This window comes from Rhamphochromis longiceps, linkage group LG19, assembly GCF_057381845.1.
Source record: "Rhamphochromis longiceps isolate RC_006_pf linkage group LG19, R_longiceps_female_GT1.1, whole genome shotgun sequence".
Lineage (NCBI taxonomy): Eukaryota > Metazoa > Chordata > Actinopteri > Cichliformes > Cichlidae > Rhamphochromis > Rhamphochromis longiceps.
In genome coordinates this window covers 12,784,841-12,800,829 of record NC_140575.1, presented here as the reverse complement: position 1 = coordinate 12,800,829, position 15,989 = coordinate 12,784,841, and the positions used below count along the sequence as shown (strand labels likewise).

Sequence of the window (15,989 nt, the reverse complement as noted above, 5' to 3'; positions counted from 1 at the left end):
GTAATGTAAAAAAACAGTCCTTGTACTTAAAGCCTCACCTGTGTGGACTGCACCACTTATCCAGGTAAGGAGGAGGTTGTGTTTAATGTGTCTCTTATACACTCTCCTACTCTTAATGCTTCTGTGCTCCTCTCACTGCTCTGGATTCAGTCGCGCCCGTCTTACCAGCTGATTACATCATCATCATCAGAACGTTAAATGAAATCTGTCTCAGACACTGAAATACACAACAAAGACGATCATCAATAACACACCATGCTGATAATCTCTGGGAACTGGGGAAAATGGGGAGCTAACTTTTGTTAAGAAGACTTTTATCAGTAATTAGATCATGCCTAATTAACGTTATATGAATTATGGACTGTATATACCAGGGGTAGGCAACTCCAGGCCTCGAGTGCCGGTGTCCTGCAGGTTTTAGATGTGTCCTTGATCAAACACAGCTGATTCAAATGGCTATATGACGACCTCAACATGTCTTGCAGTTCTCCAGAGGCCTGGTAATGAACTAATCATTTGATTCAGGTGTGTTGACCCAGGGTGAGATCTAAAACCTGCAGGACACCGGCCTTCGGGGCCTGGCATTGCCTAAACCTGGTATATACCATTGAATTCATCTTTTAACTGAACTCACTGCAACGGACAGGGCTGACCAGCAGGTGTCGCCATTTGGCTTTATCAGCCTTTAAGGGCCTAATTGTAGGTCCGGTGGTTCCCACAGACAGACAGAGCACAGAAGCAGAAAAGGTGAAGATCTTTCAGTATTATTGTGTGGTTTTGGGATGATTTGAAGTGAAGTTGTTTCTTGTCGGTTCACTTTTGACCAACGCTGCTGTTTTGTGCATCATTGTGATCACAAGACTCCTCCAGCAGTGTGGCGTCTTAAAGCTTATTATAAGTAAATTACAAGCAAATGTTTGCTTGAAATATTGTTTTTACTTTATGTGAATCTTTAGATGGAGGTACAGGATAACAGGCTGTATTTCTCAGTGAGTTACAGTAAAATGAAAGGGTCTCTTTGGATTTGCAGGTTCTGGAGACAGAACCTTGACGTTTTTGTAGCCTGGAGGATAAATATGTGAGATACCTGCTGCATTATTGAAAGATCTCCGCCTGTAGGGGAGCTGGGCTTTAGTAGTTATTCTTGTGTGCTGCAAGTAAAAAATCTTGCAAAGTCAACATTCAGAGTGTGCCAGGCTTTGCTGATCTTCCATAATACTAGAAATCTGGAGCCCAAAACAAACACTGTTCCAGCACATCATTTGATTGCTGTGGTTAACCAGAGTCGAGCTCTTTGCAAGCAAACTTTAGACATTCTTGTTGGGAGAAATTTGCTCAAATCATTTTTATATTATTTCTTTGTTTTTTTTTAGATGCATGAACACAGAAACTGAAGCCTTTGAAGCAATAATGTGCTTTCATTCCTCCCCCTCTTTGATCAGGAGGACAACAGCATGCCCATCATCATCTGAAGGGTGGGTCAAAGGACGCTCCGCTCCACAGAGCCGCAATAAGTCTCAGTGTGTTTGGTATGTCAGCTCTCGTCTGAGATTTGATGAGTCAGGCTAATTTCAGATGTCTCACTCTGTGTTTTGGATAAAACACGCCCGCGTCCCGACCCCAGCGTTTTAACCCAAACTGTCTTCTAAAGATAAATGCCTGTAATTTGACGATGCATCATCGAGGCTGTTTAAAGTCTAGATTATTAACTTGTGTTGTATCTCGGTTACATCTGTAATTCTTGTTTGATCTCCTCACAAGGAGTGGATATGTTGAGCTGTTAGTGCTGTGATGCCCAGGAAGCCACAGTGAAACAAGATCAATAAAAAGCATTCCCAGTTAATTACACCAACATGGCTGTAGGATCCCATGCAGACCCCTTTGCATCCTCTTGTCTCTTGTCTGATCACTGTTATAGCACCCTCCTGGGTGTTTGTCTCATGGTGTAACTCTGTAAAAGTTCAGTATCAGATGCTTGAGATCACTGCTTATTTATTGTGCAGATAAATCACAGCTCTCTTTTTAAAGGAATGTTGGTATTTTTAATTAAAACCTACAAAATCATTTATTCTATGGGAAAATATCCCAAGAATTTCCCGGTGTCCTGCAGGTTTTAGATGTGTCCTTGATCCAACACAGCTGATTTAAATGGCTAAATGACCTCCTCGGCATGTCTTGAAGTTCTCCAGAGGGCTGCTGATGACCTAATCATTAGATTCAGGTGTGTTGACCCAGGGTGAGATCTAAAACCGGCCTTCGAGGCCTGGAGTTTGACACCCTTGTTTTAGACTTCTTTCCCAAGCCAGTAGCTGCTGTCTATCTCTAGTATGACCACTAGAGGGCGCCATAAACCTTCGACTCAGTTTCAGGAGCAGCTGCTGCTCAAAATCCAGGGCTTCCCCAATAAAAGCCAACTAAACTCAGTCCTTTATAGTTTAAATAAACTTGAAAGACAAACGGACTGATGTGATTTCGCTTTTGTTTCTTTAAGCATCTTGAGCGCATTATGGGGAGAATGACAACAAAAAAATTATTGTTTATAAATGAAAAGGTGAAGTTTTAATTTCAGCTGACATCTGTGTAAATAAGCTGGATAAAGTTGCTCATTGCGCAAATAAGAAAGTTCCCCTCGGTGCGCTCTGGCCAAAGGTGCCCCTGCTGTGAAGTCACAATTGGCGCTGGAAACTCGTCGCCAGACCGAACGAATGCTGGGAAAAATGTAATTTCCGAACACCCGGTCGGTCTTAGCGGGGGACATACATCAAGTGAAGGACGGAGCTTTCGTAAGAAGCCCATATGATGGTAAATTGAGAGCTGGGAACTCCCCCCTTATTAAGTAGCCGATGGTGGAAAGATTCTTCCCACTTGGAAAGAGGCTTTCCTTTCTTGGACATCTGCTGGTGGAGCTTCCAGTAGCTAGAGAGAGAGGAAAGGGGGTCCAGGAGCAGCTCCTGAAATTTCTTACTTTCCTGAGGGGGGAGGCTTCAAGCGGGCTGCGCTCACGTTTGGTCCGTTCAGAATTTTGGGGGAACTTCAGTAGGTGAGTAGACAAACTTTTATTTCTAACAATTACGTTATAAAGATCAACTTTTATTTTTCCTCACAAAATTTCGATACGATATTTAAATTTTTTATTCACACTTTTTCAATTGAATGCGCTTTGATCACCAAACCAAGCTGAATGCTCTTAAAGCAAATTATAGAAGTTTGAAATGAGTTGTTGATCTGAGATTCGAAGATTTAAGATAAGAGCTCGATTTTTTTTGTTGTTGAGCTGAACAGATTTAAATGCAGCCACCGCGAGAGGCAGGTAAGCCTGTAGTAACTTAGATTTAGCCTAATATTTGTGTTTTATATGATCCAAGATATCCGATTGGATCCAGGGCTGCAGTGTCCTCACATGTGCACCAGGCGGAGCGCACAGCCTGCGGTTAAGTTTAAAGAACTCGAGTTCAGCCTGAAGTGTCCCGTGTGAGGGCGACTCATGAGTTTATAATAATAAAATAATGTCAAAAATGCAAATTAATCACATCCAAGTAAATCTGCAACAGGAAATGAATGTATTAAAAACAAATTTTTGCTTCTGTGATTTTTTTTTTTTTCTCTTTTCCCAAGGGAACCCTTAGGATCATAGTGAAGATTTAGGGAAGGATAGAGGAGTAATATATTTTCATATACATGAAAATGAATCATCACAGAGTAGCCCGTGATATCACAGACTTAGTGATACTATGAGGTCCTCCAAGGCAAGGCAAGTTTATTTGTATAGCACAATTCAACAACAAGGTGATTCAAAGTGCTTTACAGAGACATTAGAAACAAAAACAAATAAAAAGCATGATTTAAAATTAATCATCCAGTCTTCATCCCCGTAGGTGTTATGTGAACGAGAACCAGTGAGTCTATGCTGGATGTAATGATCCGCACAGCAAGCTGCCAAAGTCAGCAAACAACCAGAAACGCATCCATTTTCCAGTTTATGCACTGGAAAATCAAAACTGAATTGCATGTGTTGGATATTTCTTTCATTCTCTTATTACTGAATAACTGCAGAGCTTCATTCAGTGGTAAGAAAAGTGCTCCCTCAGGCCATGGGAGTCAACTGAAGGCAGCAAGGTGTGGTTGGTTGTGTAAAGGAGTCTAGGTGGATCCAGCAGTTTTTTTTGTGTCGGGACTGAAAGCGATGACTGACTAATTAAAGTTATTTATCTAGATTTATATTCAAAGAAACACGATCCAGGGAGAACTGCGTGCACGCTGTCTAATTGTAAAGGCTCTCAGGTCACGCTTTAGACGCAGCTCTACGTTAGGTGTAAAGCTGATGCCTTTACACCACAGTGTAAAAGTGAGCTGAGATGTGCAAATGTCCTTTTTTGTTGTTGTCTGCAGACTTTTTGATGCGCTGCTGACCCTTTAGAGCCAAACATGAAGATAGGGCTGTCTCTGGCCACGGCTGCCTTCCTGGCGGCCCTGTTGTCCTCCATAGATGCTCAAGGTAAATACAAAGCATCTGGCCTCACTCTCCCCACACACACTATTCAACTCTGTCCAGTCTTTATCTCCTCCTTTTCTATTTTTACCTCTTATCTCCACTCCTTATTGAAGCTACTGGAATTAATGTGAGCGATTCATCACAACCAAACATGAACTGTTTGTACTGACTGAATAAAGTTAATCTTATTTCATATGTATGATATGTTGACTATGTGACTGATTCCTTGATGTCTGTCATGCTTTTATTCCTCAGTAGTGGCATATTTTCCCAATGTATCTATCAGGACTCATTGTTTGCTTTGATGTGAACTCCAAATCCAGATCCCACTCACTTGGAATTAAACTGTAATTTAGGAGTTTTAAACCAATAATGCACGAGCAAGTTTCTCATCCACATTTGGCACATGTGAGAAACCGTGCACACGAAAGTTTATTTAATTTCCAGTTTCTAACTGAATGTATTAAACAGCGAGGCACAGACTACAAGTGTAACAAAAGGCATTTTGTGGTTAATGTTTCCCTATAAATGTTTTAGCACAGTTTTTGCTATTTCCGTTTTACACTTTTTCCAAAGCAAAAATGGGAAGATGGCCCAAACCAGGTAGTTACGCACCGATTAATCTGGCTTACATAAATGTTATCATCATTACACTAAAGGTGCAGAAAGATCCTAAAACATATGCAAATTTCTTTTGCAGTGGTTCTAACAGCTGTTAAAACATTAGATTATTGTGCATGACAGCAAAAGCACAAAAGATAAAGTAGAATACAGTCATTTCAGTTTTAATAATAAATAGAAATGTGAAAAGTGCATCAGTACTGGAGTAGAGTCATTTAGTGGACAGAAGTGGATCTGTGCAAGAAAAATGCAAGTGATTAAAACTCGAGTGTCTGGCTTTTTCCTTCCCAACACTGATTTCACGCTTCTACGTTACAGTTTCAGTAGAAACTAAATGATTTCGCTCCACATGCGACATGATGTAAAACATCATCAACGGTTAGGAATCGGTTGTAGCAGGAGTAGTTCTGACAGAAAATGACTTAATGTAATTAAATATTCAAACATCTCAGTCCAAAATAATGACACATAGAGAGGGGGTATGAAATCCTGCTCTCGCACGGCAGAGGAGTCTGCGCTCGGGTATCTCCGCTAACCGAGTGGAAAGATGAAATAGGAGAATAGCCAATTAATCCTCAGACAGCTCAAAGACAAAGAGCCTTTCTCGAGCTTCTTTGCGGGCATTTGTGAAAATGCTGAGTTGCAGGACATATGGAAAGTTAATATGCAGTAATGTTTAATGTCAGCACAGGCTGTGGAATTACTTTGGCATCTGTCCTGCCTCTTTGGGAGAGTCAGTGTTCTTTCCTCCTCTTCTTGGTCTCTCCTATTGGCAGCAGCTCAGGTCAGGATAGCTGGTTGGCTGGCTGACTGCTGGAGACTGAGGTAACACAACGGGAGCCAGATTCTGGCCCCTGGAAGACAGAAGTGTCCTTTATTATGAGCTGATGGGACAGACGTCCATATAACAAACACAACCGCAAAGTCCAAATAACCTACCCGCGATTAGTTTGACAAAACCACATTTGTTCCTCAGCTACATTTTTTTAGAGCAGACAGACATGCGGTGAAAGGAATTGTAGCAAATCAAAACAAGATGCTCAGACAAGCTCGCCATGAACAAACGTGGGAGCGGCAGGCGCATCCTGCAGCTGAATTTTCCACTCATCGTCCACGCTGTGCTACTCACTACCCCTCCCCAACTCATCCACACCCAAGTACCAACACACACTATACACCCGTACCGTTTTGGTGTTGGAGATGAGTACTCGTGGAGAAATCAGGGGCAACATGGTCCACCGGGGCTCCTTGAGTTGAGATGCCAGGTTGGTGATCCTCCAATGCCAGTTTTTAAATATTTGGTGGGCTCCTCTTTGTCATCTGCCTGTGCACTCAGTGTGTCCCAAGCTATGGCTTCCTCCTCATAGTATATTTTACAATGATATTCTTATGAAGCATGCACCCAGTACCGCATGCCGTGGCATCTTATGCATGTTCGCGTCCCCGCCACTACACGGACAAACGAGGACCCGCACCAGAGGACCACGTAAGATTGGTTGCGCTAACCTCATTAACCTCACGGCAATTAATTTGATTAATTGCTCGAGTTTTGTGTTGTTGACACTAATTTACTGAGTGAAAAGACTTTCAGAGCTGCATGATTACATGAGAAGTAACTGAAAGATGAGCTCACAAAATATGAACTAACACCCATACCGTGACCCGACTCTAACAGTGGTTAACCTGGTTGACAGAAGCGCAGTCAGAAGTTTGCTGCTAGTTCCTGAAATACTCTGATGTGACTTTAATGCATGTGTGGTACTCACGTACTCAAACGTTAACACTCTGCCTGCCTGCAGCCTAAAGACGTAAGAAAGAATATCATTCTAAAATATGTTTGTCATCTCTGTCTCTGTACATGGAAACTAATGTCCAGCCGGTCAAAGTTGTTGAGTCAAACAACTTTCTCATGTACACACTGCATGATGTTGTCATCAAGTCAGCTCCATGTAAAGGCCTGCGGTCTTCTCACACTGTATATGTCTTCTCATATTTATTTTACATGTACACCTTTCTCTGTAAAAGCACATTTGGTTGTCTGAGGAAGTCTTGTTCTCTCACACCTTCTTGTGCATTTATGCTGCTGCTGGAAAAAGTACACAAGAGTCGCCGGTGACGAATTGTGTATTCTTTTTGAAAGGTTTGCAATGGATGTGTGCCACACGCTTTTGTAAAGAGTCGTAAGCAAATAAACAAAGTATTTTTTTTTGTCCCTCAGATATGTTTATATACGTTGTGTATATAACATATGGTGTTCATTTTGTCACTCCAACAGCTACATGGCATCGTTGATTCCATTGTATAATCGGTAACTTAAGAATGAAGTCACTGTTGTGTTTGTTACTCTGAGCTCGGCTCCATCATAAAGGCAGTTTAATATGTGGGGCATGCGTTGTAACTGCACTTAGCATGTGTTGGATGGTTCACTCAGTGTCTGCACTTTAGTGGCGTTTGCGTGGATTCGTGCACAGACTGACGTGTATGCCAGTGCTTGAGTTGCCGGGCCGTCTCGGCTGGGCAACTCAAACAAGCGCCATTTTGCTCCAAAATGGCTTCTCACACTTTTCCATTGTCACGTGTTGCTCACCTGTCACCCTCACAGAGGGACGTGTTGTGTGTTTGGCCCCAACGACGAACAAGTCCGCTTCAGCCACGAAGTGTTTGTCGTTGGGATTAATGTGAATGTTTAATCAAAGATGCCCTTTTATTTCATTTGATCAGAAATACGCCCACGGTCACACGCGTCTTGTGTTTTAACAGCGTTTCGTCTCTTATTTGCAGTGGAGCCGCCCTCAAACTTGAAATTTCACATTCTAAATGAGAATACAGTGGAAATGTCGTGGATGAGACCCTCGGCAACGATAGAGGGCTTCAAAATACAAGTGCAAGTGCCGGATGGAGGTCAGTGCGTGTGTTGGTGTGCTGACACTACAAACGCTTTGAAACCCTAGCAGCTTTCTAACTTCCTGCTTTGCTCCTCATAGATGAACCGACCAGAGACTTTACCCTAGATGCATCTGCCACTATGACATCGCTCACTGACCTGACCCCTGACTTGGACTACTCTGTGTCAATAAGCTCCTATTATGGCTCAGAGGAGAGCATCCCCATCTTTGGACAACTGACCAGTGAGTTGATTATGCTTTATAAACATATTTTTCAGTGGAAAACAGGTTTTTAAAAAGTAAGTGTATGTTTTTACGCTCTATAATGTTCTTATTGTGTCCTGATGTGAATTCAGGACATCAGGAAATCACTTTTCCTTGCTGGCTATTGAAACCTCTGAATTATGTTCACTGATACAAAGCATTTACTCCCTCGGCAACACGGAGAGAATTTAATCATATAATATGCTAGTAAAAGTCAAGTAATAGCATTTCCATCCAGCCATAAAAAATCTAGGAAAGGGAAAAATCACATCTGTTTACCGACTCTTGAATTGCTCGCTGTTTGTAGTTAATGCAGCGTTTGTGTGCGTACGGAGCTGCTTTTATGATGTGTTGATTTTCTTGCCTTTTTCCGCTGTGAAAAAGTACACAGTGAGGCTTCAATGTGCGGCGCTAACTCACCGAGTGTTTCCTGTGTTTCAGTCCAGTCCAGTAACAGCAGCGGACGAGTCAGGAGGCCACAGGCAGATGCAATCAGTGAGTATGCTTACTGCAGTGTCGGCCAAAATCCAAACACACCCGACCCTTCGCAGGGCTTTCCGAACTTTTAAAATGTATTTTTTCCTTTTTGACTGTCATCATAATATTTTTCCCATGGAATAATTTGGTCAGGCATCTTACTGGGTTCTAACTGGGTAGACAGACAGGGTTTTGGCAGCGAGTGGAAAGGCACATTGGTTCCTTTAATTCTAACCAGCAGCCTGGTTAGAATTAGGAAGAAAAAAAAAGTAAAGGAAGGCTTGAAGCTGCAAGAGAAAAGCTCCCTTGAGCTCTCAGCTTCAACCCTTAAGGAGAACGATTTTGGAGGGGAAAGGAGCAGGAGGCAGGTCTGAGGTACGAGTTCAGCTTTGATCAAGCGTCGCCATTGCAAACTTTCCTCAGCTTATTCAAACTGTCCGTGGTGACTGATGGGCAGACGTGCTCACTTTTCCCTCATATGATGATTGGAAACTGCAACCATGAGTGCAGATCCTCTGAAACATTAAGTCAGAGCATTTTGACTGAAGATGCCTTTTTCTGAATGTTTCATGTGAGACAGGAGGAATCGCATTTAGAGTCAATGAGAGTGCAGGGAGCGAGGATTAAAGTCCATCCACATAAGCCCTGCCAATTAGCATTTCAACTTAAATGTTCTGTTGCATCTGTGATTTAAAAGCTTGAGGATCTCAGTGTTTAAAAGTAGATATTACCAGTGGAATTTCTGCTGAATATTTAGTCTACAAAGGCACATTTTTGCCTCAGTCTGCTGGAATAACTGCACCAGCCCACTTTTGGCAATGGCTCAGAGTTCCTTTGATGCAAGAATGCACATCTCTCAGTCGTCCAACTACCTGTCAAAGATTTTATTTTATTCAGACGGACAGAAGAAATGCCATGATTTAAAATATCACCGTGAGATGTAAAGAATGTAGTTTTCTGCTTTCTGAGATTTTAACCCCATCGTTCACCAAAAGTTGAAAGCCAATCCATTCCTAATACGAATCAGTTAAAGTGTGTTTATTCATTCTCTCATCGACTGTTCTCCTGATTGACGGTCTTTCCTGTCCGCCGTCTGTCCTCAGAGTGTTCGGTCAGTGCGATAGCCGACTTGGTTTTCCTGGTGGACGGCTCTTGGAGTGTAGGAAGAGAAAACTTCAAACACATCCGGAGCTTTATCGGCTCGCTGGCAGGGGCCTTTGACATTGGCGAGGACAAAACCCGTGTGGCGGTGGTTCAGTACAGCTCAGACACTCGTACAGAGTTCCCCCTCACTCGTTACACCAGGAGAGGAGACCTGCTCCAAGCTATCAACTCACTTCCGTATAAAGGAGGAAATACCATGACAGGTACGATGTTTATCAGGAGGCTTTGAATCGCGTTTTTTAACCTGATTGCGAGCGAGGACTTAAAAATACACATGAACTTCTTTTTAAAGGCGATGCCATAGAGTACCTGGTGAGAAACATTTTCACTGAGGCAGCTGGATCCAGGAAAGCTTTTCCAAAGGTAGCCATGATCATCACTGATGGAAAATCCCAAGACCCAGTGGAGGCGCATGCTAGAAGACTTAGGAACATTGGAGTGGAAATATTTGTCCTAGGTATGGTTTATTATTCAGTTTTTTTTTTCCTTTCTGATTTGTGCTTTCCCATGTGAAAGTCTGCCTGTTCTCAGAAACCATTTGATTTTCCATCGATGGCTCGTTTTAAGATGCAGTTTTGCCCCAGTAAAAGTCAAACTGTTGTATTGCCTAACATAAGCAATGCCCTAAATCACATCTGTAAAGCAGACAGTCCTAACACATGAGTTACTGTTTTTCCTTCACAGGTATCAAAGGAGCAGATGAGGATGAGCTCAGGGAAATAGCCTCCACGCCTCACAGCAAACACGTGTACAATGTGCCCAACTTTGACATGATCCAGGAGGTCCAGAAAGAGATCATAACACAAGTGTGCTCCGGTGTTGACGAGCAGCTGAACATTCTGGTCAGCGGAGAGGAGAGTGAGTCAAGTGATATTTAATACATGCCCATGCAGGATTCATCTAAAATGCTGTTACAGTATACTGATGTGCAGCATCTTGTTTACTTTGATGCCTCCCACAGTGGTGGAGCCAGCCTCCAACTTGGAGGTCACAGAAGTTTCATCCAAGTCAATGAGGGTGACGTGGGCCCCGTCTTTGGGTGATATCACGGGCTACAAGCTAACCGTCAATCCCATGCTGCCCGGCATGAAACGCCAAGAGCTGTACATTGGGGCTGGACAGACATCCGTCAACGTCCGTGACCTTTCCCCCGAGACCGAGTATGAAATCAGCCTGTACGCACTCAAAGGTCTGACTCCCAGTGAACCCATCGTTGAACTGGAGAAGACGCAGCCTGTCAAGGTGTCAACAGGTGAGGTGGTTTGCTGTCATGTGTGGTCAGCTTTTAAGTTTGATGTACTCGTGAATGAATCACAGGCAGTCATGTGACTTGGTTTCCTGTCTTTTTCAAGAGTGCTCACTGGGAGTGGATGTGCAGGCCGATGTAGTCCTGCTGGTCGATGGCTCGTACAGTATCGGATTACAAAACTTTGCAAAAGTCCGTGCCTTCCTGGAGGTTCTGGTCAACTCCTTTGACATCGGACCAAACAAAATCCAGATTAGCTTGGTCCAGTACAGTCGCGACACATACACCGAGTTTGCCCTCAACACTCACCATGACATTAACGCTGTCGTCAGAGCTGTGCGCACCTTCCCCTACCGCGGCGGTTCCACTAACACCGGCAGGGCCATGACTTACGTCAGGGAGAAGATCTTCGTCCCAGCTCGTGGAGCGAGACAGAACGTCCCCCGCGTCATGGTCCTGATCACAGACGGAAAGTCGTCAGACTCTTTTAGGGATGCGGCCACCAAACTGAGGAATATTGATGTGGAAATATTTGCTGTTGGCGTGAAGGATGCGGTGAGATCAGAGCTGGAGGCCATCGCTAATCCACCGGCTGACACCCATGTGTATGAGGTGGAGGACTTTGACGCTTTTCAGAGGATCTCTAAGGAGCTGACTCAGTCCATCTGTCTGAGGATTGAACAGGAGCTGCTCAACATCAAAAAGAGAAGTAAGTAGAAGAAGATCAACTCCTTTACTATGATCTGGAGCTCAGATTTACTTCTCTTTCTGATGGTTTCCATGTGTTAGCACCTTCACACTGGTCCACAGGATATTAGACCCTGAAATGTGACTGCATTTTTAGCCGCTGACGTAGTGGCAAATAGCCAGAGCAGTCATGGAAAAGCTAAACAGAGAAACATATTTTGTAAATTGCTGTCAGACATGGCAAAATTGAATCATTTCATCAGAGTTGCCAATAAACATACCACAAAAACCACGGACGTGCCTCTTGAATGAGCTCGAGTGATACCGAGAGCTGCAGCCCAAAACACTCGACAATCAGCCAGTGTGCCGTCCAGTGCTTCAAGATCTCAACTTTTGAAATCCATATTTGTTAAACTACAGTAGCTTTATAAAAGTCACGTGCAGGTGAGGCTCTAACTACCTGACTACCTCTTTGATTTTCAGGTTTGCTTCCACCGAGCGATTTGCGCTTTTCTGAAATTACCTCCCGAAGCTTCCGTGCCACCTGGGTACCTCCTCTTGCCAATGTCTTGTCTTACCTGCTACGTTTCCGCAAGGCGGAAGATGTCACCGGAGACTACATTTCCCTGGCTTTGCCCGGCGATACCAACACAGCTGTCCTTCCCCATCTTTATCCCCTCACCACCTATGAAGTCAATGTCTTTGCTCAGTATGATAAAGGAGACAGTTTCCCTTTGACGGGTGAAGAGACAACTCTCGAAGGTAAGAGATTTACCTGAATTTAACAGAATGTAATCAAAATAAAAACACTGAGCATCTAAGAGTTGCATTTTTCTTCTCAGAACAAGGAGCTGTAAGAAATCTACGAGTGACAGAAGAAACAACCAACAGTTTCAAGGTGTCGTGGCAAGCCGCGCCGGGTTCAGTGATCAGATACCGCCTGTCCTACGTCCCGCTGAGCGGCACAGGAGAGATACTGGAGGCTCAGACCCTTGGCCCAGAGACCACCATAGTCCTCCAGGAGCTCTTCCCCATCACTACCTACCGTGTGTCTGTGTCTGCTGAGTACGCATCCGGCCTTGGAAGCGAGATGCAGGTGGATGGAACCACCAAGGAGGGTGAGCGAGGACAACTGCTGACACTATTGTCAAACTGAAGTTTTGAGAAATGTGAATTTTGAGAAATGATGCATTTTGATCTGTTTTCAGTCCGCGGCTCTCCCCGTGACCTGCGTGTCTTCAATGAAACAATATCTACGATGAAACTGGCGTGGAGGTCTGCTCCTGGCAATGTTCTTCAATACCGCATTGCCTTCAAACCTGCTGAGGGAGGTGAGAGGAAGGAGATCTCTGTCAAAGGAGACACCACCCAGGCTGTACTGAAGAACCTCCAGCCAGCCACTGAGTATGAGCTGTTTGTCAGCGCTCGCTATTCTTCTGGTTTGGGCGATCCTCTCCTGGGCACCGGAACCACCTTAGAAGGTAAGAGACGCTGCCATATTGGTACTTTAAAGCCTTTGAAGCACAGTCGGATCATGTTTATTTCCAGTGTTTGCAGCATGCTTTGTAGATGTGCTTAGTATTTCCAGCTTAACAGGCCCCCTATTGTGAAACTACACGCATTTGGGAACTTGTTTCCTGTCCTCTAAAGGTCCCTGCACCAATAAAGTGAAAGTTGTGTAGTAGTTTGGAAGGTTGGTGTGAAAAATATGGAATGTGTAAGCGTTCTTTTACCACAGACTCCCCGACACGTCCTCACTCCTAAAGCGTAATATTTCACGCTACGTGACAAATCATCGATATATTACGCTTCCGAGCACCCAACACGTCTCTATGTTACGAGATCTGAAAAATGAGGAAACATGAGAACCGTTTGGAATCAATCTACACATGTATGTTCGTTTTACTTAAATCTGTTTAAAACGTCATTAAAGTGCTGGTTAGGGTTAAGGTTAGGGCTGGAATACCGCGGGAGTGTCATTCTACTGGATTTCATCCGTAACCCGGCGCGTAGCATAAGAACGCGGGTGGTCACCTTTCGTGTTCCTCAGGAACGCCTCAGGACTTGACAAATCATCAGCATATTACGCCTCAGGAGTGAGAACGGGCTGGACTCCTAGCTCGGGGTGACTTTGCCACCCATGAAGGCAGTAAGATGGAAATGAGTGGGTGTGGAATGCTTGTAAACCTATGGAATGACTTGGAACTGACTTTGAGAGGCATATGCTCGCCTGCTGAGACCTTTGCATCTCTATGACACGCGAATGATTGTGTTAGAGTCGCTCAGCGGGGCTGTCTCTCTGTCAGTAATTGCTACTGATTGCAAATTCTGTTTATAAAATCAGGAATTTTATTAGTTGTGCATTCAGTTTTATTGGGGAGCTAGCTGTTCTGGCCCAAATTGTGGTTTAAACGGACAATAATTTGAATCTCAATAATGTGTGAAGAGATAAAGTCTGCTGTTGTTTTGGCCAAACTGTTAATAAAAGGGAAAAAAAGAAAGTAGACTTGGCCGATTTCACTTATGAGTCCTTTTTGGGTAGTTAAAGATCAGAGAATGAATTTTGCAGTAATAGAAAAAGTGGGACTGTGTTTTCTTCATCTTGTCGAGTGCCAAGACGAAAATGGCACGGTGGCTGTTTTTCATCACATCTAAGTTGTGCCTCATTTGAATCAGAGTCGTCTCTGAAAGCAATTTAAGCCCTTGGACATATTAAAGAGTACATTTCTTGGTCTTTACAATTATGTTGTTACATTGAAACCACTGGCGAGGTCCTGCGTGCTGGATATATCTGCTTTTAATAGGCTTCCCAGTGCAGGTTGAATAAGAAGACTCGAGTGCAAAAAATTAACTAAATTTCCGTCTTGAATTTACAACTTCAACAAAGCATTTTTGTGTAAATTTCGGTGACCATAAAAATGTGGATGAAAAGTGGTCTCGTCTTTATTTCTTGCTGTTCCCACACTGACCGGAGAGCCCAGTCTGGATTAAAGCCGTCTCCACAGGTCAAATCTGTGCAGTCAGCCCCACACCCCCACAGGAAAAAGCTCCATGACAAAGCACTCTGTTTAGGCATTTTTTATTAAGCTGTCATGATATCAGCATGCCTAAACACTGATCTCATTGTGTGCCACTCTTTTTGAGTGACCCACTCTGTGAAGTCCATGTAGGCAAGAACTGGAAGAAAGTGGCTCGCACAAAGGCCTCTCTCACGGCCAACAGAGGATGGTAGACAATACAGAAGCCTTGAGCAGAGCAGAATTAAATCATCCTGAAACGAGTGGGAGCAGAGAGAAGGTGTGACACAGAATGCTTACATCAATGTGTTAAATGTGGATATTATACACTAACTATTTACTTAAGGAGTGGGAGTGTTAGTCGGCATGTGGAAGATGTTACCTAAGAGGACCCTGAAAGCTGGGTAAGCTGTCTGTCTCGTCTCAGGGAGAGCCGTCTGTTCATCTTCCTCCAGGGTGGGGCAAAGGACAGGCAGGGGCAGAGAGAAAGGCAGAGGGAAAACAGGGTACTTGAAAATGTGAACCACAATGCCTCAGGGTGACCTGGTGGGATAAAGGGCTGTTTCTTCCCTAAGAGGTCAAAAGTTCAACCCCTCATTTATCAAATGCTTAACTACCTGCATGACACCTCTGATGTGTTTATGCCATGAAGGACTTTCGAGCTTTGACTTGCACAAAAGCTCGGCACCAGGTGAGGTTGTAGCACTTTGGCTCGGTTTCCTCTAACCTATCCCTTTAATGAATTTTGTGCAGTGCCAGACTCTTTGGCGTGCCACATATTTTTTTCCACCACTGTAAAAGGTCCTTTGAGGTAAAAAGACTAGGGACAGGCAACCCTGGCTGACAGACACTGAAGGCTTGATCTTCGTGGCCCACGTGTACGTCTTAGCTGACCAAGAGCAATAAAGCGAAGGAAGCTTGAACCTGGCTGCCAGTGCTGAGATGGCACAATGTATTTCCCGATGTGATTTTGAAGGAGTTTGCAGAGAAAGCAAGCGTGCTCAGTCTAGTCAGGTAATATATACAGTGACCCACCTGAGTCTATGTAGCTGCGTAAAATGATTAGGACAGTGCTGGCAGGTTAGTCGTGTTTCCTCTGAATTTCTCTTGCCTGCTGGCACGACTGATTTCTTTCA

At 43.8% G+C, this 15,989-nt stretch overlaps 1 protein-coding gene across 3 annotated transcripts in view; it reads left to right on the top strand.

The window, feature by feature from the left end:
* Positions 1-2,834: 2,834 nt before the first annotated feature.
* The window catches only part of col12a1a (collagen, type XII, alpha 1a), a 50,371-nt gene continuing 37,216 nt past the window's right edge, over positions 2,835-15,989 (top strand). Inside the window, exons 1-13 of one of the 3 annotated variants that reach the window (XM_085391292.1) lie at positions 2,835-3,040; positions 4,390-4,495; positions 7,895-8,014; positions 8,098-8,241; positions 8,704-8,757; positions 9,843-10,106; positions 10,196-10,360; positions 10,588-10,761; positions 10,865-11,155; positions 11,256-11,858; positions 12,320-12,598; positions 12,679-12,954; positions 13,045-13,317. In XM_085391292.1, coding sequence (XP_085247418.1) covers positions 4,426-4,495; positions 7,895-8,014; positions 8,098-8,241; positions 8,704-8,757; positions 9,843-10,106; positions 10,196-10,360; positions 10,588-10,761; positions 10,865-11,155; positions 11,256-11,858; positions 12,320-12,598; positions 12,679-12,954; positions 13,045-13,317 — 2,713 coding nt within the window. In that variant the 5' untranslated portion in view covers positions 2,835-3,040; positions 4,390-4,425. The remainder of the gene's footprint in view (positions 3,041-4,389; positions 4,496-7,894; positions 8,015-8,097; positions 8,242-8,703; positions 8,758-9,842; positions 10,107-10,195; positions 10,361-10,587; positions 10,762-10,864; positions 11,156-11,255; positions 11,859-12,319; positions 12,599-12,678; positions 12,955-13,044; positions 13,318-15,989) is intronic. The other 2 variants (XM_085391294.1, XM_085391293.1) reach the window with 2 other exon arrangements.